The 23,923-nt window shown below is 38.3% G+C and overlaps 1 protein-coding gene across 1 annotated transcript in view; it reads left to right on the top strand.

The window, feature by feature from the left end:
• LOC124788557 (vacuolar protein sorting-associated protein 13B) overlaps positions 1 to 23,923 on the top strand; it is a 221,355-nt gene that overhangs the window by 190,184 nt on the left and 7,248 nt on the right. Inside the window, exons 24-26 of the mRNA XM_047255828.1 lie at positions 6,540 to 6,758; positions 7,409 to 9,250; positions 20,937 to 21,305. Coding sequence (XP_047111784.1) covers positions 6,540 to 6,758; positions 7,409 to 9,250; positions 20,937 to 21,305 — 2,430 coding nt within the window. The remainder of the gene's footprint in view (positions 1 to 6,539; positions 6,759 to 7,408; positions 9,251 to 20,936; positions 21,306 to 23,923) is intronic.

A 23,923-nucleotide genomic window follows, 5' to 3' on the forward strand; every position in this document is an offset into this window, starting at 1 on the left:
TGTGCTTCGAATTTTCAATTATGGCTATGTTATCTTGCAAAGCCTTTCTCAGGATGCTCACAGCAACTTGTACAAACACGTGTGCTTCGAATTGTCAATTATGGCTATGTTATCTTGCAAAGCCTTTCTCAGGATGCTCACAGCAACTTGTACAAACACGTGTGCTTCGAATTGTCAATTATGGCTATGTTATCTTGCAAAGCCTTTCTCAGGATGCTCACAGCACCTAAAACCGGTTTTGAATGTCTGTGTTAATTACACCTATGATGTTTGATTCTTTGATCATATTTCACAATCATAACAAAATCCTTTCTCTCTCTCACTCCATCATTCAGCCACTTTCGTGAATAATCTCCTGCATTAAATTATTGAACTGAATAACATTTCCAGCTTCAGAAGACATTTAATGACTTATCTACTAAATCAACAGTAAGGATTACCATTGTCCCTGTACACACCCATTACCCTTGTACAGCCTTCTTTCCAAAATGATGATCTTGATTTCCCAGTGTTCTTAGTTGATACAGACGCCTTAAATTTCTTTTCCCCAGAAATCACTGTATCAGAAAACATCTATCTTGTACACCTATAAATTCTTCTTACATGTGCCACTATCATTATTGTTATTATTGTCATTGTTACTACTGCTGCTACTGCTATTAAGATTGTTATTTTTTTAGGAAACTAATGTAAAAAAGTACTGTAGGTGTGAAACCTTGGTCTGATGTGAGAGAGTGAGTGATGGCCCTAATCATATCAAGTTAATAAATAAATAAATAAATAAGCAAATACTTCACTAGCACAGAGACTGCCAGAAGATACTACCGAGAAACTTGTCAGCTTCCAAAGCACATAAACCAAATGTGGCAATGGCAATCTTATCCTCATCAACAATGTCGACAAGTCACCCATCTTTTGGGGCATGATGAGCAATGTGATATAGACTATAAAGAGTCAAACAGTATTGTATTAAAAACAACTGGAAATGAAAAATAATTACTCTGATGTTGGCATTTGCTGCTGAAGGCAGAAGATAAAGAATAAAGCCGCTTCACTGAACATAGATCTAGTTGTTAAACATGGAATTGTGACTCCAAAACAGCTGGTGCTTGACGTCATTTTCAACAAGCCATTTGAACACCATCTCTGTGAATGCTATTCATATTGGCTTTTAGAAGACAATCATGCACTCTCTACATCTTGGAAGATTAAAAAGCCATCAGCCAGCCTTGTGTATGAGTAGAGTCTCTCTTCGTGGCATACAATATCGTGACATTCCATCATCAAAATGTTCGAAAAGTACTGCTTGTCCAGTATCCTGGATGGTAGGGAGGACAACATACTTTGGGAGGAGAGTGATGAGCGACTCAGCGGACATATAAAAAGGGCTATGGAAAATCCAGGATGGAATAATGATATTAAATAGTAAAGATTGTTACCTCTCCATAAGTTATTGGATTGGATAAAGTCTTCCTCAATGCACCCCCCCCCCTCCCCCTCCACACACACACACACACACACACACACACACACACACACACACACACACAGTCCACAGTCTTCACCAGTCTTCACACACACATGGCCACTGCCGTCTCCAGACACCAAGGCCTGAATACAGTAAGCCGTGACCTTGGCAGGGTGGCTAATGGAGTTACAGAAAGGACAAGGGCTGAGGAAGTGGAGGGACAACAGTGTAGGGGTGGGGAAAGATGCTATATTGCTCCCTGCTAAAAGTGTGCAGGGATGTGGTGGGGACAGGATAGAGGGCTTTTAGGTGTAGTGTGTGGGGATGTTGTGCTTGGTGGGGGGGGGGGGGGGGGGAGCAGAGAAGGGGAAAGGACTATACAAGCATGCTGGAGGGGGAGGGGGGGGGGAAGGATAGAAGGCACATTGTTTGTGGTTGGGATGGGAGCAGGGAAGGGGATAAAAGCAGGTGGGGGCGGGGTCCAGTGAAGGCAGTGAGGTTACAAGAACAAAGGTATGTTGTAGGAGAGTTCTGCTCTGCACATTTCAGAAAAGGTGGTGGTAGTGGAAAAATTCCAGGTGGCAGTTAGACCACATGGCTGCTTTCCCTTTGGTGGGATAGTAGGTGGAGGTAGTAGATGCCTATTGTGGGAGTAGTTCGTAATGTGACAGGTCTTGGATCTAGATCTGTTAATGGAATATGGCTCTTGGGATGAGGGGTTGGGAACAAGAGTAGAATAAGTAAGGACAGGAATATTGCATACCACTAGGGAGGGATTATAAGGTTCATTGTGTGGTTGTGAGTTTACTTTCCATTTTGAGTGATTTTGGGAGTGATAGTGAAGCAGTGTTTGATGTCAGTTCTCAGAGATTATAAGGCCGTGTCCTATGTGAGTGACAGAAGCGACCGACAGCGAGCAACTTCTGGATACGTGACACTCGAGCAACAAGCAGCAGCATCGTGTGAAATGCTCGGTGTCCTGCATGCGAGCGACCATGTCGGACTACAAGATGGCTGCTTAGAGCCAACCAGCTGTTTCTATAAAATGGCACCCCTATACTGTAGAATACTTTAGCTGGAGAGTAAGACTACAAAATTAGGTTTACTTAAGAAATAAAGCGAAAAGGAATGCTGTGCATGAAATTTACAAAGGAAGGAATCTCCATGGAGAATTTCATAAATATGAACTACGAAGATCACCAGACAAATTCTTTGAATACACTTGAATGAGCAGAGGAGCATTCGACTATCTCATCGATAAATTAAATACGAATGCTTTTCACATGATCAAGAACTTTTAACAGCCAATAAATGCGGAAGAATGACTAACTACATGACTAACTACCCTAAATACACTCATAAATACACAGATTGATACCCAATTCAAATGGTGTAGCAGTAGCATTATAGTTTGTGATTACGTGTATCTGAAAGATCCTGGGTTCGATTCTGGGCACTCATTAAATTTTAACTGACTCAGTTACAATTATGTATACTAATTTTTAAGTATACTGTTTACACTTCATCGCTAAGTACATTTTTAAGGCCTTTCCAAATAACTTGATCTGTAAGTGTATACACACCTATCCCAGTTTATCACACACATTAAATTCCTAATAAATTACAATGAACCATGAAATTTTACAGATATTTGATGTTGCGAATGTAATTCATTAGCAGTCGATATTAAGGCCAAATGTTTCAATTAATCTAAATAGTCTGTAAAAGTAAAGCATACAAAATTTTCGAAAAGGAAGTCAAACTTTTCTGTGATGATTTGTCTAAACGCATGAAATAAAAAATATTAGGGAAACGTTTGGTGCACCTCATTTTCTGTTCATGGTTTCAAGCATCATTCAAAGGCACGTAGAATGTTTCTCTGATCTACTTATTTCTTTTACCCAAATCATTTCATAAAATATTTTGCTGATTTCTTTCATTTATTTTATTTTCAAGCTTTATTCAGAAAGCATGATCTTACTGACTCCTCGTTTGCCTTTCTAACATACTTGATTCGAAGGAAGCATTTTCGACATTTAAATACCTTACCAATGTATTTTTTTTATGTGTAAAATAGCTAGGCCTTGAACAGATGAAATTTTTGGCACTTCATTTACGTAGCTTGGTAGCAGCTTTTTGTGAAATATTTCAATTTTTCCTCAACTCATTAATTAAGTTTTCATTAATTATCCTGATTACTTTCAAGCAGTTAAATATTTTCATGGAAAACTAGACCTCATGCTGGTCACTTTGATACCGCGTTTACCTGTTCTCTCCCTTTGTTCAGCTATAAAAATTTTGGACGAAACCTCATGGTGCAATATATAGGGAGTCTTGTTTTCTTCTGCTCATGCATTTACAAAAACATGTCGATTGTTCATCATACAATAAAATAGTCCCTTCTTCATGCTGTCATTTCCAAAAATCGTCATTCCGATATCTTGAACTGTTTATGAGAAATGATGATTTTTACGGCCACTTGATTCCCGAAGCGCAGGAAAGATTCGGACGTACCGCAAGCGACCCATCTGTGGATATAACAACCAATATCTCAAGAATTAAAAGAGATATCATTACGGTCTCAACTTTAAATACAATTTAGGTATATTGGTTACATTTCACATGCAGTAATGTATGGCCTTAAATGAACTATACGGAAAGTCTATGCAATGTGATTTTACCTCTGCAAATTCTTAAAAATTTTGCACAGCCATGTACCCAATTTTGTGCAGCACGGTAACTATGATGAATAACGAAAATAAATTCAGCCCTTTATCGAGCAAAGATATCAAGCTATAAGATGTGTAAGAATCAAATTTTTTCACTGATTAGTTTTCGTAAAATCAGATGATAAGTATTTCATAGCTGCCATCGCATCCACTCCACTGCTTTGTCGAGAAGACACGTGGCTGCCGCTCTCTGTCACACGTGCTGTAGCGACTAGATTCAAACACATAACGTCGCCGCCAGTTGAAGCGGGAGACAGGTAGCGCCACAGATGTCGCTCATGTAGGGAACTTCCGTAACTATACCTGCGGTTGTGTTTTGTTGCCTGAAGGTGTCGCGCACTGTCGGTCGCTTCTGTCACTTACATAGGACGCGGCCTAAGGCGATGATTCAGGAGGAATGGGGTTGGTGGTGGTTCATGGTTAGATGGAGGACTATATTGAGTAATGCACAGTTTGGTATTGGTTCTAGGTCGAGCGTGGTTGGTATTGTGGTAGGGACCAGGAGAAGTGGAAAAAGTCTTTAATAAGTGGGACATGATTGGATTTTGGAGTGGGACACAAGCTGAGGCCTTTGGAGGAGACTGATAGGTTGGATTAGATTAGATTCAGTTCTTGTTCCACAGATCCCAAAGTGAGGTGATTCTCATGGGTGTGGAACATTTCAGAAATTACAAAATGAAAAATGTAGAACATTTGAATACAATACTCACTTACACGATCTTTTGTGAAGAGATTGATGTGGATAAATTTCAGTGAAATGGAACTGCTGATACATACAGAATTAATACGCTGTCTGAATGAAATGGAGTTATGCTCTTTTAATAAATTTATCGTACACAAAATGCCTAATCTTGACAGTTGTCACTAAGTGCTGTCAAAACTGGAATCTAACAGACGCTTTTACATAATTTGGTGTAACAGTCCCTATTGAGATATTCATCTGTAGACTGCTGTCTGACTTAAGCTTTTGGAACACAGGTTCACAACTGACTATAATTTATCTGCCTTCATCCTTGCTTCAGTATGATTAATGTGGTTTCATCTTTTTCGTGTTTTTAAGATATCCCCTTGTGTTTTATGTGTGTTTTTGTCCTCACATGTGACTCGTCTCCTTCCACTTGTGCCAATGCAGAAAAGTTTCCTCATCCCTAGCCAGAACCCAGCCCTACATACTGTTATTTCATTGTTGCCAAGCTCATAGTATCCCACCAAAGGCCTGGCCATCAATTTGCCCATCACATTCTTCCACAATGACTTGTATCTATTCAAATTCTGTCAGTTCATAGCTTCACCAGCCTAGTCCTGCAATACCAGATAACTGAGGTCCGAGCATACTTGCGCTACTGCTGCCCCATATGTAAAACTGCAATCCCACTGTCAGGCATCCAATTTCCTAGACTGTAAGCATTGCTACCTCCAGGGACTAGAGCAGTATACACAACTTCTCTGGAAAAAACTGTCTAATCTATTCTACTGACTCATTGGGCTATCACTATCCCACCTCAAGAGCCTCAATAATACCTAACCAACATCTCATCATACCTTCCAATCCCCACCTTGTGGACCTACTACATCAGCCACACCCTCAGAAAATCCCTTCCATTACTTTACAGAATCCAGAGCTGAAAGAGACGTGCAGCACATTTATGAACCTGTCCTCCTAAAGCCTCAGTCACACTGCAGTATCAGTCTTCTCCTAAGATCTTAACATTTGTCGCACTCCCAAATTTAATCATGTTGGGCCTGTTAAAGACATTCTATCATTCTCCAAGCCCCTACAGTGGAAGCACTTGTTCACCATCAATTCTGCCAATCAGACCCAAGTGATATTGAGCCCTACATTACTCAGTTTAGTCCTCAGTTCTAACCATGGTTCACCTTTACTTTCCTCAAATTGTACCCTGATAGCTGTCCACAACTTCCTAACCTCAGCCCTTGCATCATCATCATCATCATCATCATCATCACCATCATCATCATCATCCCGCAAATCCCTGAGTGTGAAACCTAATCTCACAACCACAGAAAGAGCTGCAACTATCACTATCCCACCACTAGAGCCTCCTTAATATCTCCCCCACATCTCTTCATACCTGCCAAACCCTATCTTGTGGACTTACTGCATCTGGCACACCCTCAGAAAACCTCTTCCATCAAACTTCATGACCTTATAATCCTACCTGCAGACAAAGGCTCCACCACTGTGGCTATGCTCTGTGTTTTTGAGTTCTTCATGCTGAAAGTAACCAAATATAAATTGAGTATGAATATGATTACAAATGCAGACGAAACATTGTTTCAAAACACAGCATTCTCCACCTTTTTTTGCTTCTTTTTTCCAGATTCTAATGCCCATGGTCTCAATGCCTGCAGAACATGGCACGACAGAAACTACTGAAGTCGTGGGAAACAATTGGCTAAAACATCTGAACAACAGCACACTACCATTATTGTATTTGGACACTCGAGCCATCCGAGTTATACTTCCAGCATGTGATATACCTGGAGCTGCCAATAATGTCATGGTTGTGCAGTTAGATGAAATCAATATCTCTCCACAAGTACGCATAATTTCTTTTTCCATTTACAAACCCCTTTTAGCACACAGAGACAGCTATAATCAATATGTCTTTATAAATATGCTGAAATTTATAGTTCATGTATAGGCCATTTCAGTGTGCCAAGCTCAAACATGAAGGTTGTTTTGCAAGGGAGACACTCTTTAGTATCCACAATTTACATAAATGAAAAGTGTTACTTCAGAAAATCCAGATTGAAAACAGTACAAAAGTTAGTGGAAATCATGATTGAGCATAATTTGAATTATGTTAGTAACCTTAATTACATGTACCATTATTTATAAATAACGTCTGTAACGTGTTGCAACTAAAAATTAAATTCTGTGACTGTTTGTAACACCATGCATATTTGGTTAAAAGTGACTACAAGACCACCAAGCTACTTATAATAAACTGCTGTGCTTACTTTTCTCTGTCTGAAATGAATTTTACTCAAAAATATTGAGTAATACAGTACAGCTATAAGTAGCATATTTTCTCAGGTGAGGTAGTGGAACCCCCCCATCAATAAGGTGGTCATTAGAGAAAAAAATAATGTGGTATATGTTAAAAATATTTCATAGACATGTTTACAATTGTATCAGAATAAACTGTAAAGTAGTGTCTTAATAGTTTCTCAACTTTTTTACCAGGTGAAGAACCCATTAGGCCGTTCTCCCTTACGGCCCGACATCTGGAGGCTAGCTGAACAGTCAAGAATGTTAGCAGTACCAGGATCTGAAGTTGAGGATCGTCAATATCAAATTGATATTCATGGACTTTCTGCCAGTTCAGGTCCATGGAATGAATTGGAAAAATGCCTTGGTGCTGTATCTGGTGCTACCAGCCAAGGATTACGAACTATGGCAGAAAACCCTGCTCTAGCTTGGAACAGCCTTGATTGCCAAGGTACAGGTTCCGACGATGGAATAGTTCCTCGTGCAACATTATCTCCTGTTCTCACTGGACTGAACTTATGCATCGTTCTTGCACCTGCAGTAGTCTATCGTGGTCATGTGCTTGTATGTGGAGCTGCCCTGGAAGTTAATGCTGTATCAGATGTTCTTGTAACACTAAGCACAAGCCAGTTGCTGCTGGCGTCTGCTCTGGCTGCTGAAATTGTTTTCCTGTTTTATCCATTTATTAATACTGGTGCAGTGCATGAAAACTGCCGCCAGCAAGGAAACGTTCTCTCACAGTCATCGCCAAAGTATGTGAAGCAGCACTCTCATATTGTATCTCCTAGAGATAGTGCTGCCCCTAGCAGTGGATTCCATGAGGACACTTTTGATACACATGCAAGTGGTTTCCAAATGTATAGATCTAGTTCCCATGTTTCAATGAATATTTCACAGCAGAAGTGCCCAAATCCTAAAGAAAGTGGCAGAGAAGTTTCAGATAGAGGCAGTAGCTCCAATTGGAACAAGGGACATATTTCACCTTCTACAGACAAGATTTGCAATACTGTACCATTGGAAATACTTTTGACATCTGGTACAGTTTCCCTGATCTTGTATGACCTCAGTGAATCTGGAATCTCGGCAGAAAGTCTGTCATCACTCTGGCAGAGAAATTTCATCAGTCGTGTGACTGGAAAGATATTAGATCCTGAGAAAGAGGGGGAACCAAAAGTAGATTCAGGTGCCCATAAATTTGCAGACAAAATGAAACAAAAACCAGTAGTATATCCATTACTGCATATAATCTTTGCTCAACCCCATACATTCTTTTCAAATAATTTTGACTCACAGAAATTGAATGTTTCTTGTTTTGACTTGAGTGTAAAATTGGGTAGAGAAGGCACTGCTGTCAGTAAGACAACACCATCTGTTGATGATTTCCCTTTTACTCTTGTGGAAACAAAGGGCGGTGATCCACATCCTGATACAGGTATACCACCATCCCTTGTGACTGTGAAATTGATGAAACCCATTAACAGAGCACCAAAAATTGAAGTAGATTTGGGAAGACCAGTAAGATTTTGTGTGAGCATTCCAACTTTAGAATTTCTGACCAGAGTTGAAAGGAAACTTGCAGACTGCTTTTTACTGGCTTCAGTGCTGAGCAATGTCTTAAGTACAGACAGTGCAGATGGAATACCAAGCATCAATGAACAAACTACAGGTCTCGTCATAGGACCACTGGGAAGTTCCAGAACTGTGGAAGTGGTGGAATCAGAAATGCAAGAGACGAATGCTGAACGAAGGTCTTGGCAGTTGCCAGGAAGAGCATCCACTATGAATGTGAGAACACAGCAGATTGTTTTATCATTGGAAGTTGGGATTGGTACTATGCTATTGAGCATTGCTGGAGTGCAAGTTGCACTGAGCTGCACGTCACGACTCCAAAGCGACAAAGTTGTTCTGAAGACAGCTCTCACAAGCCTGGTTATGACAGTCTCACATTTTGGTAGCTCTCCTCGTGTTCTACTTAACCCTTGGAGTTGTACTGCTGAATGTCATCTTTTATGGGACATGTGGTCCACCTTTCCACAGGTAAGCTTTATTTTTGTGTGTACCATAAAGGAAACAATACCTAAAAGTTGTAGTCTTAAATGTTTTAATAGTAAACAGACATCATTATGAATAAAAATATATGTGCAGTTTTGAAAAAGAAACATACTGTAAGCAGAACATTCTTTTTATCAACAGTTCTGAAAATGGATCAGTGAATGAGAAACATTACTGTGAATCTTTTGTAGTAGAACATATTGCTGTTTACTGTTCAGTATGTCATACAAAGTAGTTAATTCTGAACATTAAGACGTGATTGCATTCCAGTGTGTTCTGTCATGACAAGTTAACATTGTGAGCAGCACCACAATTCAAATCAGGGTTTATTTCTTCTGCAGACATTTTTCTACAAAAGTCACCTTAGCTCAATTCAGAGATAAAATAAAATAATAATTATGCTAAGACATTATACAATTTGCTCTCTCAAGTGTGGTGCCGCAGCACCAGCACCTATGGAGAAATTGTAGTCCAGAGACTTGATTTGCTGCACCCTAAGGTTAGACACCGGATGAAAAATGTTGTCTGTTACAAGGCTTCACATGAGTGGACACACAATTCTTCATGCTTTGCTAAGGGTTTTGTATAGTACCCAACCAGTGGTTACAGGTGTTGGAGCAGCACCTTTTTTATGATAGGTAAGACAGAAAGATGTCAAGTTCTACGAGAGGTCAGGATTGAAACAAATCTTCAGTTTAGGAAAGAAATTCAACAGCACAATTCTAGCACATTGGATCACCAATCACAGCTATCAATTATAAATTTTCACCAATCACCAGAAATTTTATCTCCACCAAGTTGTATCTCAGTCCTAGGTAATTGCATTGATGAACTAAAGTCACCCAACCCAATTGACATAATCTGCCTCTCTGAACACCATGTGACCACTGGTATAGGAACTAGGCCTAAGCACAATGAGAAACTCAGACAGGAGAGTACTGCAAATGTTAGAATAAGGAAAGGTTCTCATAAAAGTATAATTAAAAATAATGTAAGCATATTTCATCAAAATATTGGGAGTTTAAAGAATAAAGTAGATGAGCTTCTGGTTTGTTTGGAAGATTTAGAAGCTGAGAATGAAATAGATATACTATGCCTGTCTGAGCATCACATTGTTACTGATATGGATAAGGTAAATGTAAGTGGTTATAAGCTCTCTGCACATGTAATGAGAGAAAATATGGAGAAAGGAGGAGTTGCCATATATGTCAAAAGTTATCATTGTGCAAAAAATATAGAAACAAAAAAGTTTTGTGTAGAGAAACATATAGAAGCATGTGCCTGTGAGCTTGAATTAAATAAAGGCACATTTATAATTGTAACTGTATATAGGTCCCCATCAGGAAATTTTCATCTATTTCTGAAAAATTTGGACTCCTTGTTGTGCTATCTGTCAGACAGGGGGAAGCAAATTATTATTTGTGGGGACTTCAATGTAGATTCTCTGAAAGAGGGTAATAGGAAAAATGACCTTGAAGTATTACTCGGTTCTTTCAATTTGACACCCATTATTGATTTTCCTACTCGGGTGGTAAAGGATAGCAGCTCACTGATAGATAACTTCTTTATAGACCAAGATAAGTTTAACCAGATAAATGCTCAGCCTGTTGAGAATGGTCTTTCTGATCATGGTGCACAGCTAGTTACAATATATGACATGGCTCCATTCAGCAATACTAAACAGTAGTACGTTCAGTCAACAATTTAACAATTGCAAATTTCAGGGAAAGCCTACAGCAGTTAGACTGGGATGAGGTGTACCGTGAACCTGATGCCAATTTAAAATATAATTTATTTCATGACATTTTTGTAAATGCATTTGAAAACTGCTTCCCCAAGAAAATAGTTAAATATACTCGTAAGAAACCTTGTAACAAACCATGGCTTACTAAGGGTATAAAAATATCTTGTAACCGGAAAAGGGAAATGTATCTGACAGCAAGAAAGAGTAGTGACCCAGAAACTATCAAAAATTATAAAAACTACTGTGTTATATTAAGAAAAGTTATTAAAAAATCCAGGAGTATGTGTATCATGTCTGAAATCAGCAACTCTGATAATTAAAATTAAAACAATTTGGAATATTATTAAAAGAGAAACAGGTCAACCAAGAGCAGAGGAAGACAGTATTACCATCAAATTGAATGAAAACTTTACGAACAAAAAGTCAGAAGTTGAAAATATTTTTAATAATCATTTTCTAAATGTTGTGGATATAGTAGGATCCAGGTGTTCATTAGAAGATGCTAGGCTGTTAGTAGAAGAGGCCATACCTATGCAATTTGATACAATTGAAATCTCACCCACTTCTCCCTCTGAAATTAGGAAAATAATAAACTTGCTTAAAAGCAAAAACTCACATGGAATTGATGGCATTTCCAGCAAAATACTAAAAGCTTGTTCTCAACAGATAAGTAAGATTCTCAGCCACCTGTGTAATAGCTCTCTGGAACAGGGCATTTTCCCTGATAGACTGAAATATGCTATTGTTATACCTTTGCATAAAAAGGGGGATAGATCTGATGTCAACAATTACCGTCCAATCTCCCTTCTAACAGCTTTATCCAAAATTTTTGAGAAAGTAATGTATTCAAGAGTAGCTTCACATATCTGTAAAAATGAAGTACTAACAAAATGTCAGTTTGGTTTCCAGAAAGGTTTTTCAACAGAAAATGCCATATATGCTTTCACCAGTCAAATTTTGAATGATCTGAATAACCGAACACCACCCATTGGGATTTTTTGTGATCTCTCAAAGGCTTTTGATTGTGTAAATCATGAAATTCTGCTAGACAAGCTCAAGTATTGTGGCATGAGTGGGACAGTGCACAAATGGTTTAGTTCGTACCTAACTGGAAGAGTGCAGAAAGTTGAAATAAGTAGTTCTTGTAACATGCAAAGATCAGCACATTCCTCAAACTGGGGAACTATCAAGAATGGGGTTCCACAAGGGTCAGTCTTGGGTCCTTTGTTGTTCTTATTATATATTAATGACTTGCCATTCTATATTCATGAAGAGGCAAAGTTAGTTCTCTTCGCTGATGATACAAGTATAGTAATCACACCTGAGAAACAAGAATTAACTGATGAAATTGTCAATACTGTCTTTCAGAAAATTACTAAGTGGTTCCTTGTAAACGGACTCTCACTGAATTTTGATAAGACACAGTACATACAGTTCCGTACAGTGAATGGTATGACGCCATTAATAAATATAGACCTTAATCAGAAGCATATAGCTAAGGTAGAATATTCCAAATTTTTAGGTATGTCCATTGATGAGAGATTAAATTGGAAGAAACACATTTATGATCTGCTGAAACGTTTGAGTTCAGCGACTTATGCAATAAGGGTCATTGCAAATTTTGGTGATAAACATCTTAGTAAATTAGCTTACTACACCTATTTTCACTCATTGCTTTCATATGGCATCATATTTTGGGGTAATTCATCACTGAGGAATAAAGTATTTATTGCACAAAAGCGTGTAATCAGAATAATAGTTGGAGTCCACCCAAGATCATCCTGCAGACATTTATTTAAGGATCTAGGGATATTCACAGTAGCTTCTCAGTATATATACTCTCTTATGAAATTTGTTATTAACAACCAAACCCAATTCAAAAGTAATAGCAGTGTGCATAACTACAATACTAGGAGAAAGGACGATCTTCACTATTCAAGATTAAATCTAACTTTGGCACAGAAAGGGGTGAATTATACTGGCACTAAAGTCTTTGGTCACTTACCAAATAGTATCAAAAGTCTGACAGATAACCAACAAGTATTTAAGAAGAAATTAAAAGAATTTCTGAATGACAACTCCTTCTACTCCATAGAGGAATTTTTAGATATAAATTAAGAAAAAAAAGAAAAAAAAAACAAAAATATTTAAAAAAAATAAAAAAAATAAAAATAAAAAATAAAGAAAAACAAAAAAACACAAAAAAATAAAGTTGTTATATTAACTTAAGTATGTTGTTAAATTAACCTAATTATGTCATGTATTGGAAAATTCGACTCGTTCCACATCATTACGAAATATCGTATTCATGATCCATGGAACTAGTATTAATCTAATCTAATCTAATCTAATCTGTACTAGGCTTATATCAGCAGTGGACACACTGGCATTTGAAGCCATAAGAGAAATGCAGTAGCAAACAGGATCATTAAATGAGTTCAGGATGTGTGCTCAGATAGATTGGTCAGTAGAACAGTGCCATCCAGAAGAGGTGACATGCAGGATAAGTGTGCTTTCTTTCCAGGATAAGTGTGTTACACAGTATTGATGTGATATAAAGATTTAAGCCATTCGATACATTGATATGACATAAATATTTCAGTCACTGCATTTAAGTATTATAATATCATTGCTTGTTGCTGCTTTTTTGTATAGCAATTTGTCATGCAAATGAAAACCAAGAGACGGGATTTTATCTGCAGTGACTGCATGGAACCATTACAAACTTCATTTAGTATTTTGTCTCTTGGTTGGTCTCTTGAAATTGGGAACATTTTTATTAGTTCATTGAGTAAACAGAAAAAAAACTTAAAAAGATGTGACATATTAGCAAAAGTGGACAGATCCTTTAAATTAATTTCCAAGGCTGCCTGCACCATTTCCTTCAGGAATTTTTAAACAATGTCCTAAGTGTCCTAAGCAGTACTTCCTGGGGAATGGTTCGGACCACCCTCCTCTGTTAATACCAAAGCATTGTCCATTCAAAACTAGACTATGGATGTTTTGTTTATTCATCTGCATGTCCATCCATCTTACACCGTCATAACAAAATCTACCATTGTGGAATACGTTTTGGCCACTGGTACCTTTTACTCTAGCCTGCTCAAGAGTGTCTAAGCAGAAACTGCCAAACTACCACTGTCATATTGGCATGATCTCCTCCTCAGCAGATACGCATGCTGTTTGTCTTACATGCCCAGCCACCAATCCTATGCCCCAGTTTTTGATAACTCCCTTTCCCACCAGTATGGGGCATGCCTTTCTTCTCTTTTACCTCCTGAAGTTCACTATCAGCTACTGCTCTGGAAGCTTAATTCCACACTCCCTGCCACATGCCCAACAGCTGTGAACCCTTCACTGCCTTGGCTTCATTCAGGAGCATGTATTCGGCTTGAACTTCATTCTCTTCCCAAGGACACTACTCTGGATTTGATCTATCGCCATAAATTCCTGGAGCTTTGCACCCAACTTAGCGATGGCACCTTCATCTACACTGATGGCTCTAAGACCGATTGTGGTGTCAGGTGTGCCTTCATCATTGATACTGACCATTTTCAATATCAGCTTCCAGAACACTGCTTAATTTTTACAGCAGAGCACTTCGCCCTGTATCTGGTGACACAGGCTTTTTGATTGTGTCATATGCTTTGGTTCTCCCAGTGCCCTTCAGAACCTCTGTGTGCTGTACACAGTCTATCCTTTAGTGCAACAGGCTCAAGAAGGCTTCACCTTGCTCACTGTTGAACAATCCACCGTGATGTTCATGTGGGATCTGGCCATGTCAGTCTGATGGGAAATGAGGCTGCTGACATTGTTGCCGAGGTTGCAGTCCTCCTACCTCGGCCTGCTAGCTCTTGCATTCCTTCAGATGATCTCTGTGTTGCTGTCTTTGCAGGAACAAGCTCTGGGAAATTAGACCTCTCTCAACGGCTTCGCCAACCTCCTCTTGGCCCTCTTGTCGCAAGGATATCATTTTAGCTTGGTCGCATATTGGGCACTGTCATTTTAGCAATCACTATTTGTTACGTGGTGATCCCCCACCACTTCGTGTGCACTGTCATCACCTTATGACAGTTCACCATTTCCTAACGCAATGCCCTTTTTTTAATTGCTTATGTTCCAGTGTATGTTTGCCATCTGAGTTATTGGCCGTTTCAGTGAATGATGCACTGGCTGTCAATCACATTTAGCAATATGGCAAAGGACATTTAATCCTTGGTTAGGGACCTTTGCTGTCTCTATGGCATATTTTGTTGATCTTTCTCCAAGGGGAAGTCCTTAGTTTTTGCTCTCTTTCCTTCTGTTGATTGGATGTAATGTGTAGTTGCTTTTAACTCCTTTTCAGTGTTGGTGTTCCACACCAAGGGCGATTATGGCCTTAGTTGTTTCTGCTAAAGAGAAAAAGATAAAAATGAAAATAAAAATAAAAAGATTCACTCTCATCCAGAATATTTGAAATGCAAAATTTCTTGAATGATTTTAATATCATTGGTGCGTCAGTGCTTTTGCACACAGCAGAAACCCAGTGTGCATGTGTGGGATGCAGTGTGCTTAATTTTTCCTGTCAGTCGTTTCACAGTTTCATTCACAAATTTTTCTAATGGTTCCTGAACATAACCTTTGACAGGTTTACTAATGTCCAGGGGTTCTAACACAGAAGTCATTCCTCCAGGAATATTAACAAGTTCAGTGGCTAGGCTGTGGATCTTTTCTATGTCATCAGTGAGATGACCACAAAATACGTCAAGACAAAGCATTGATGGTAGTTTGGAAAGCCCACCAGTGTGGAGTTTCCTTACATTTCAGAGCCAGTCAAGCATTACAGTCAGCCACCCATTCTCTTGATTTCAAATGATGACATGATCAGGGAACAGGTTTTCATTTTTAGGGATCTTGGGGCTTGTTCTCCACTTGAAGATTAAGAAAGGGGAAGTTCATACTCATCTTGTGTAATTGCCAGCATTATAGTTATGCACTGTTTTTCACATCCTGATATTTTTATGGTAACTTTTTTTGTCCTCATCTCATCAATCATGTAATTATATAATGTATCAAACCAAATTGGCATCTCATCAATGTTGCCTGTTTGGTCCATCGAAAAGTTCTTTTCTTTACGAAGTGTGATGACATACCACTGAAATCCTTGAAATTTTTTCTCAAAAACATGTAAAAGTTTTGGTATACTATTATACAGTGTCACAGAGATAATCTGCCAATGCATAAAATGATCAACCTATCCACAACCAGTCTTAAACTCTTGCCTCAGTATATTAAAAATTTAGCCTCCTCTTTTGCTTTGTTTTTCATGGTGTCACTAGTCACAGGTTGCTCATTCTTCCTCCTTTCACGGATGAATTCCAAAACTTTTACTTCAACATCAGGATGCCTTCCTTTGCCATAATCAGTGAATTTCTTTCCAGTAGTAGTAGTTGTAAATAATGCCAATTTTTCTTTCTTCCATAAGCAAATGTTTCTCTCAGCTGCAGCTACATCTACATCTGTGTGCCTACCCTGTAATTCACACTCAAATGCGTGGCAGAGGGTTCTACATTGAACTCTCTTTCCGCCCTCCTGATACCATAATTTGAGCATCAATAATTATTTTTTGCTTGAAAGTAGCATCATATGATGTTTTCTGCTTGCCGTCCATTTTGGGACTTCCTCATCAATAATTTAACAAAGTTGAGAATTAAAACAATGCATTGTGCCATAAAGAACAATACCTAAATTTCAATTTATGTTGCCAGTGAATGATGGATTCAGGTTTGCATCCGAATATAGTGCACCACTGAATCTTATGCACACTCCAGTTTTGAATACTGCATATGGTAAAAAAAAAAGAGGCATGCATCAGAGTAGTGTAGATATAGTACCTTCTTTCTGCAAATGCTCATATTGCCATAACCACTCACGGAGGAATGTAACACAGAAACACCTTTTGAGCGTGGTGAAATATTTGTGTAAGCCATACACAAGATTATTGGCAATAGCCATAAAAGAGAAACAGGCAAAAGCCTACCTTGTGAAGGTTTACGGGATGTGGTCACACACTGCAAGCCAACAGTGGTAATAAAAGAGAACTCTCATATGGTAAGATCTAATGTGACTTTTAAAAATACAGATTGTGTCAACAGCATGAAAAGTCATATGGGGAAGGAAAACAACACTGTTAAAATATATAGACCACGACTTTATACAGCAGGAGGAAGGAAAATGTGTGCATGTCGAAAGAGCTAAGACACACACATTATTTGACTTACCTTATGGAGACAATTCCCCTTAAACACAAAATAGGGCCAATTTACATGTGTCATATATGCACAACTTTATGTGCTAGCACTAGTCTGAGTAGACAAAAACTAAGGGCTGTGGTGTTGTAGTACCAGGAAGCTCGCCAGGTGGCAACACTAAGGCTTTTAACTATGGAAGGCTATGTGTAAATAATCAGGAAAATTGCCCAATGTCTGAAATAATATAAATTCATAAAACACATTTGAATATGTGCATCATAGCATCAAAAAATGCCTGATTTTTCGACAATAAGTATTTGTTTAAAAGCCTCGATTATTTGAATTGAATTTATTTCTGAAGTTCAAATTCCTCAAGCAAATTTAATTTTCATCCTTTATTTTCTACATGCAGGATTATAAGATTTTTCAAACTAGATGACTAATGTTCTGAAGCTTTTAGATGTTCAGCAAAGGGGGAATATTTTCTAATCTGCAATTTTTTTGTTAGCAATTGTTCACTGAATCTAACGGTAAATTACCTCTCCACCTGTCTGATGTATTCAGCCAGGCATTCTAGGCTCCTAATTTTATAAACTCCCAATTTCCAAAGTATATGATTAGTGGGTTGCTCATTATGGGAGAGAGTATACTGAATCGAGCTACACTGCGAAAAAACAATTTGGACATTAGTCTGTTTAAATAGCTTTGCTAAATGACAAGAAAAAGGACCTAAATACAGAATCGCAACTTGTTTAACCTCACATGCCTCAGAAGTAAGGGGAGGAGGAGTGGCCCATGTTTGCAAGGCATTTTTGCTTTCGGAATGTAACTGGTGCACGAATGTTGGGCTGTATCCATTTTTCTGACTACGTAACATAGATTGTTCAATCCTTTCCAAATATCATTGTCAGAAAGGGAGAGCTCACAAATTCTTACAACAGCAGTTCAAAAATAACTAAGCTTGTAACATCTTGGATTATTGGAGGCAGAAGGTATAGCAGACACACCGGTGGAAGGCTTCCTAAAGATATCGAAGAAAATTCTATTTCCATGAGTTGCAAAGAAAGATCTAAAGAGTTCAAGATCCCCTTGGAGTTCATGACATTGTGTATAAATGTTAGTTTTGGATGTAGGCTATAAACTTTTCAGTGAGGACGTTTATGTCGCCTTCATTACCCTGGAAGAGAATGAAAATATCATCAACATAACTTTTATATGGGATGATCTGTTTGCTAAGAGGAGACCCCCATTTGAAAAACTCAGATTCTACATGATTCAGACCTCGGTGAGGAATCCGGAAAGGCAACTCCCCATCACCAAACTGTCCTCTTGTTTATAAATAAAGTTGTTAAATGAAAAGTAATTTTGGGATATGAACACCTCTAAGAGAGTAATGACATTGTTAATTTCTCCCATTAGGAGCGATTCTTTCTCAGACAAGAATGTTCGAATAATAGCTATGGATTCCCTTAGGAGGACATTCACATACAGGTGTTTGATATCACGAGAAATAAGATGGCAAACCTCTGGAAAAACATGATCACACAAACATGCAGTCAACACATAAAGATTGTATATAGAGTAGTCTAATTCAGAAGTTATGTTATCCTTTAAAATTTGAAGAAGAAATCTGTAGACATAATAAGCGAGGCTACTGATACTGCTGACAATTAATCCAGCTGGGTTACCGTTTATATGAGTTTTTATAATGCAGGGGCTCTAGAGTTCATTACTTTCAAACCATACAACTACTGTGGAGTAATAATATACAGACAACCATCAAGGTTCAGGCACTGGGTATTTTTCCTAATTATGTACACACAGCCTTGCATAGTTAGAAATTGTAGTGTCACCACCTAGTGAGCTTTCCAGTACTATGACACCATAGGCCTTAGTTCTCATCTATTCAGACCGATGCTAGCACGTAAGGTTTTTCATGTATGACAGATGTAAACAGGCCCTATTTTGTGTTTAATGGACATTGTCTCCATGTGGTAAGTCAAATTATGTCTTTGTCTTAGGTTTTTTGACATTCAGACTGTTTGCCACCTCCTACTGTATAAAGTCATGGTTTATATATTTTAACAACATTGTTTTTCTTCTCCATAGGACTTTTTATGCTGCCGACAGAACCTAGACTTCTAAAAAATCACATTTTATCTTACCATATGTGAGTTCTGTTTTATTACCATTGTTGGCTTGTGGTGTGTGTATCAACACCTGTAAACAGCGAAAGGTCTAGATTTCGTTATAGCTACATTACTGTAAATCTTAACAAGGTAGCCTTTTGCCTTTTTCTCTGTTATGGCTATTGGTAATAATCTTGTATATGACCTTATGTTGTTTTGGGTACAAATTGTGACCATCAGCATTGTTTTTTATTTTAGCGGTATACATGCACTTGGCCCATTCTTTCCTTGGTGTAATTTTAAGCGATTGCCTCTTCATTTCAAGAGATGATTGTTTGCCCATAGTCCAGTAAGTGTTAAATTTTATATTGCATACTATGGGAGCTAGTACGCTCTTTAGCCACCATCCCTCCCCCCTGCCCCTTCCAGAGGCAATTTAAGATCTGTAACATTTATGTTGTAGGGTTAAGAATTTTTACACACTTTTCAAACAATGGGAACTCCAGGTAGGAATATCAGGGGTGTGAAAGGGGAAGGGAAAGGGAAAGGGGTAGGGATAGTAATGCGTGGGTGGGGAGAGAGACGAATGCTGTCTGGTGGAGTGTGCAGTCCTCTCCTTTTTTGTTCCTTTTTCCCACCCTCCATGCCCCACAACTTCCTGATGCTGTGCCTGTTGGCAGTCTAGTCCCAGTGCACTCCACCAGACAGCATCCTTCTCTCTCCCCACACATACATCACTATCCCTTCCCCTTCCCCACCCTTTCCAGATTGCTGCCCACATCCCACATGATATTGCATGTGTGTGTTTTGATGATAAAGGCTGTGGCTGAAAGCTGTAAGTGAGTGTCTTTTAATTGTGCCTGTCTGCAACTTGATATGTCTTCTTTAAGGTAAGTAGCAGTCTGTCTCTTCCTACATTGTTGATATTTTTCATGGTCTTGTTTCAGAGTTATTGTATATGGCCATTATATTTGTACTTGATTTTGTAATTTTCTGAGATTGTCTGAAGGTGCCTTTTAATACAGGAGAAACGCTGTGCAAATGAAGAACTAAGAAATGCATCTTTATTGTTACCACAACAGAATTCTCTCTATAACATTACTGTGGTTGCTGTACCACTACCAATGAGTTTGGGAATGGAGTGGAATGACTTTTCATCCTCGAAATATGTGCTACTTGTACAAACAGTCCTATCTCCATTTTTGAGATACGAAACACTGCCAGATTTGAGTTTTGGCTAACAGTCTTTCATCACAACAGTTATAGTCCATAATAACTACATTTTAGGAGGATCTGCCCATGATACAAGGATGTCAATCAGCTGTTCCAAAGAATTACTCTGTGTTATGTTTAGATTTACTTGAATCTACTGGGGGCTTACAGCCTTGGTTAAGTTATCCTGCCATTTGTTGAACTTAAGTAATTTATTTTGCCATATAGAGGATGTTGATAGTTGACATATGAAAGTGGAAATTTTTATATGTGCTCTGAGAGTAGCATTTTGTTTTGTTGCCATAAGATTTACTGATCGGCATGGTTTTCTATTTTATTTCACTCTCTTTTTTCAGGCTCAGGTAACAGCTAACTCAGATTCTATTTTAATTGATGTTGGGCCTGAACATCTACAAATTTTACAGTTGTTGATAAATGAATATCAGCCATTACTACAAAATATGTCACAAGATTCTCCTGTGCCAACTAGAAGTGAACACAATGAACAGTATTTTGGTATGTCACCAGTATCGAGTCAACACTATAAGGATGATTTGCGTGCAGGAGCTTTTCAGTTTGTAGAAGCAGCTGAAGGTTCTCGTTCTGCTCAAGAACTGCCCCTCCCATATCAGATAGTATTTTGGAGTAACCCACCAACAATGGCTTGGCGTTATCCGCAACCACGCACATTGACTAGAGTTGATATTTTTCCAGTTCCTTACAAGGTAAGTGTCCTGTTTCTTACATCCTAGTTATTGTTATTGTGTGTGTGTGTGTGTGTGTGTGTGTGTGTGTGTGTGTGTGTGTGTGTGAGGGGGAAGGTAGTGTTTAAAGTTACTGTAGTTTATACACAGGGAAATTTTATTGTGTCATTTTCACAGAGACTAAACTTAGAAATGAGGATGCAGTGAAATTTAAACCGTACGCCGCAAAAGATTTTAAGTCATTTGTTGTATTTACCATTTTTATTTTATGGAACCTAACCCAGCTTCAACTGATTTCTGTTGCTGTACTCTTTTGAGGGATGGGATTCTCAAGACACTGGAATCAGAGAGGATCAGTAGAATTCACTGTTGAGGCAGGTCATTTTAGGAGGATCTGCCCATGATACAAGGATGTCAATCAGCTGTTGAAAGAAAATAGAAAACACCTAAAATGTTTAAGAGTGAACTGCAAACGCAAATCTATACCCTCAAAACATTGGAAATTTGAAGAGCAAGATAGATGTGCTCCTTCTGCCAGTAACCAGTAAAACATTTTTGAAAATGGAGATATTGTGTGCCCATGAAAGGTGTGGAGATGGAGAACTGAGTTTAAATGGCATTTTCATTATTTTTAACAATCATTGAAAAGTGGATTGCAAATTTTAAAAAAACTTCAGAAAGAGAGTAGAAATGCGGTTTATAATGCCCTCATTGCTGAAACACACAGAAAAAAATAAATGCATACATTGTGGTGTAGTCATACACCGTCTTATCATAATAGACAACTTGTTTAAATAAAAGACGCATTACCATGCAGCACAGAGAAATCTTCATGGATATCAGTGGGGTTGATTAATGACACACAGACCAAAAATTTGTTCAGTAATTGTCAAGTAGCCTGCTGTGCATCAATAATAAGTCATGCCTTTTAACCCATCTGAAAAAGAAAAGTTTAAATTCTCTCAAAAATAAAAGCTCATGTGGTGCTGGAACTGTTTCTCTGTAAATTACTCCAATGTTTTGTAGATGTATTGTAAAACATTAAGTGAAATCGACTCTGAACTGCCAAAGAAACTGGTACAGGCATGCATATTCAAACACAGAGATATGTAAGCAGGCAGAATATGGTACTGCGATCGGCAATGCATATATAAGACAACAAGTGTCTGGCACAGTTGTTAGATTGGTTACTGCTGCTACAGTGGCAGGTTATCAAGATTTAAGTGAGTTTATTTGTGCACACGAGTGATGGGATACATTATCTCTGGGGTAGCGATGAAGTGGGGATTTTTCTGACAGGTAACATGTACGTAAGCATCCACCTGGATCCATTCATGTCCATTGTGCATTCTGACGGGTTGGGCCATTCTAGCAGGACAGTGTGAAACCCCACACATCCAAAATTGTTACAGAGTGGCTCCAGAAACACTTCTGAGTTTAAACACTCCTGCTGGCCACCAAACTCCCCGGACATGAACATTATTGAGCATATCTGGCATACCTTGCAACGTGCCGTTCAGAAGAGATCTCCACCCCCTTGAACTCTTATGAATTTATGGACAACCCTTCAGGATTCAAGGTGTCAGTTCCCTCCAGCAATACTTCAGATATTACACAAATTAGACAGGTGTACCAGTTTCTTCGGCTCTTCAGTGTATATTTCATCACTGTCTCGTGTCATTCTTTTTGTTTTAGTTCAAAACATGCCATTGTAAATCATCTTTATATGAAATGTGATAGGAGAGATATCATCACTGATATTAGCTGTTCAAATTTTTGGGGTTGTAGTATATTTAAAATAGTATCCCATGTTGATGCTTTATGTGTTTAGTACAACACAGTTTCCGTTTCAAAAGTGTTGCTTGTTTGAGAATGCACTTAATACACCTCTTCACCAAATGTTGCAAGGATTGAACAACAAAATATATCTGATTGGCATTTTTTGTGGCTATACAAGACATTTTACAGTTTTTCCCGTAGAAAACACTGACTTTATTGGAATTATTGACTTAGGAACCACCAGGCTCTTGAAACTTCACAGGAATGCTTCTGCTTGTATACTATGTTCACTGATGTCTTTCTCATTTCTTCTATTTTCCTCTGTCATACTTCCAAGTACTTGATGCTTTCTATCTTCTTCAAATTGTTCACCTCCAATCCATATTCCCTAGTTGTTCTATCTTTCTTTCTAGTTGTAAACAGGATGTCACATTTGTTAACACTAAATTTCATTCCATACTGTCTCACAGTTCCTTCCCAAGCATACAGCTGTTCATGAATCTCCTCCTCCCAATTTCCCTAGATCATCAAGTCATCTGTGAATACCACTGCTTTCATCTTGTCTTCTCCAGTTTTTTTTTTTTCTGCCACCTTAGTCATTATCTCACCCCAGACCACAATGGAGAGGAGAGTTAATGCTTCATCTTGTTTTTTACCACTTTTATTCCAAAGACCAAATCTTATTTCATTGTAGGGATGTGTGCTGTTCTGTATGGTACAGGAGATTTTTGGGAATGAAACATGCCATATAATCCAGTTGGCTGAACTAACCATTCAGCTATTCAGTATACCTTAACTTCAACAATCACACTTCCACTCATTGTTATTATTATTATTATTATTATTATTATTATTATCAT

This window comes from Schistocerca piceifrons, chromosome 3, assembly GCF_021461385.2.
Source record: "Schistocerca piceifrons isolate TAMUIC-IGC-003096 chromosome 3, iqSchPice1.1, whole genome shotgun sequence".
In the NCBI taxonomy this organism is placed as follows: Eukaryota; Metazoa; Arthropoda; class Insecta; order Orthoptera; family Acrididae; genus Schistocerca; species Schistocerca piceifrons.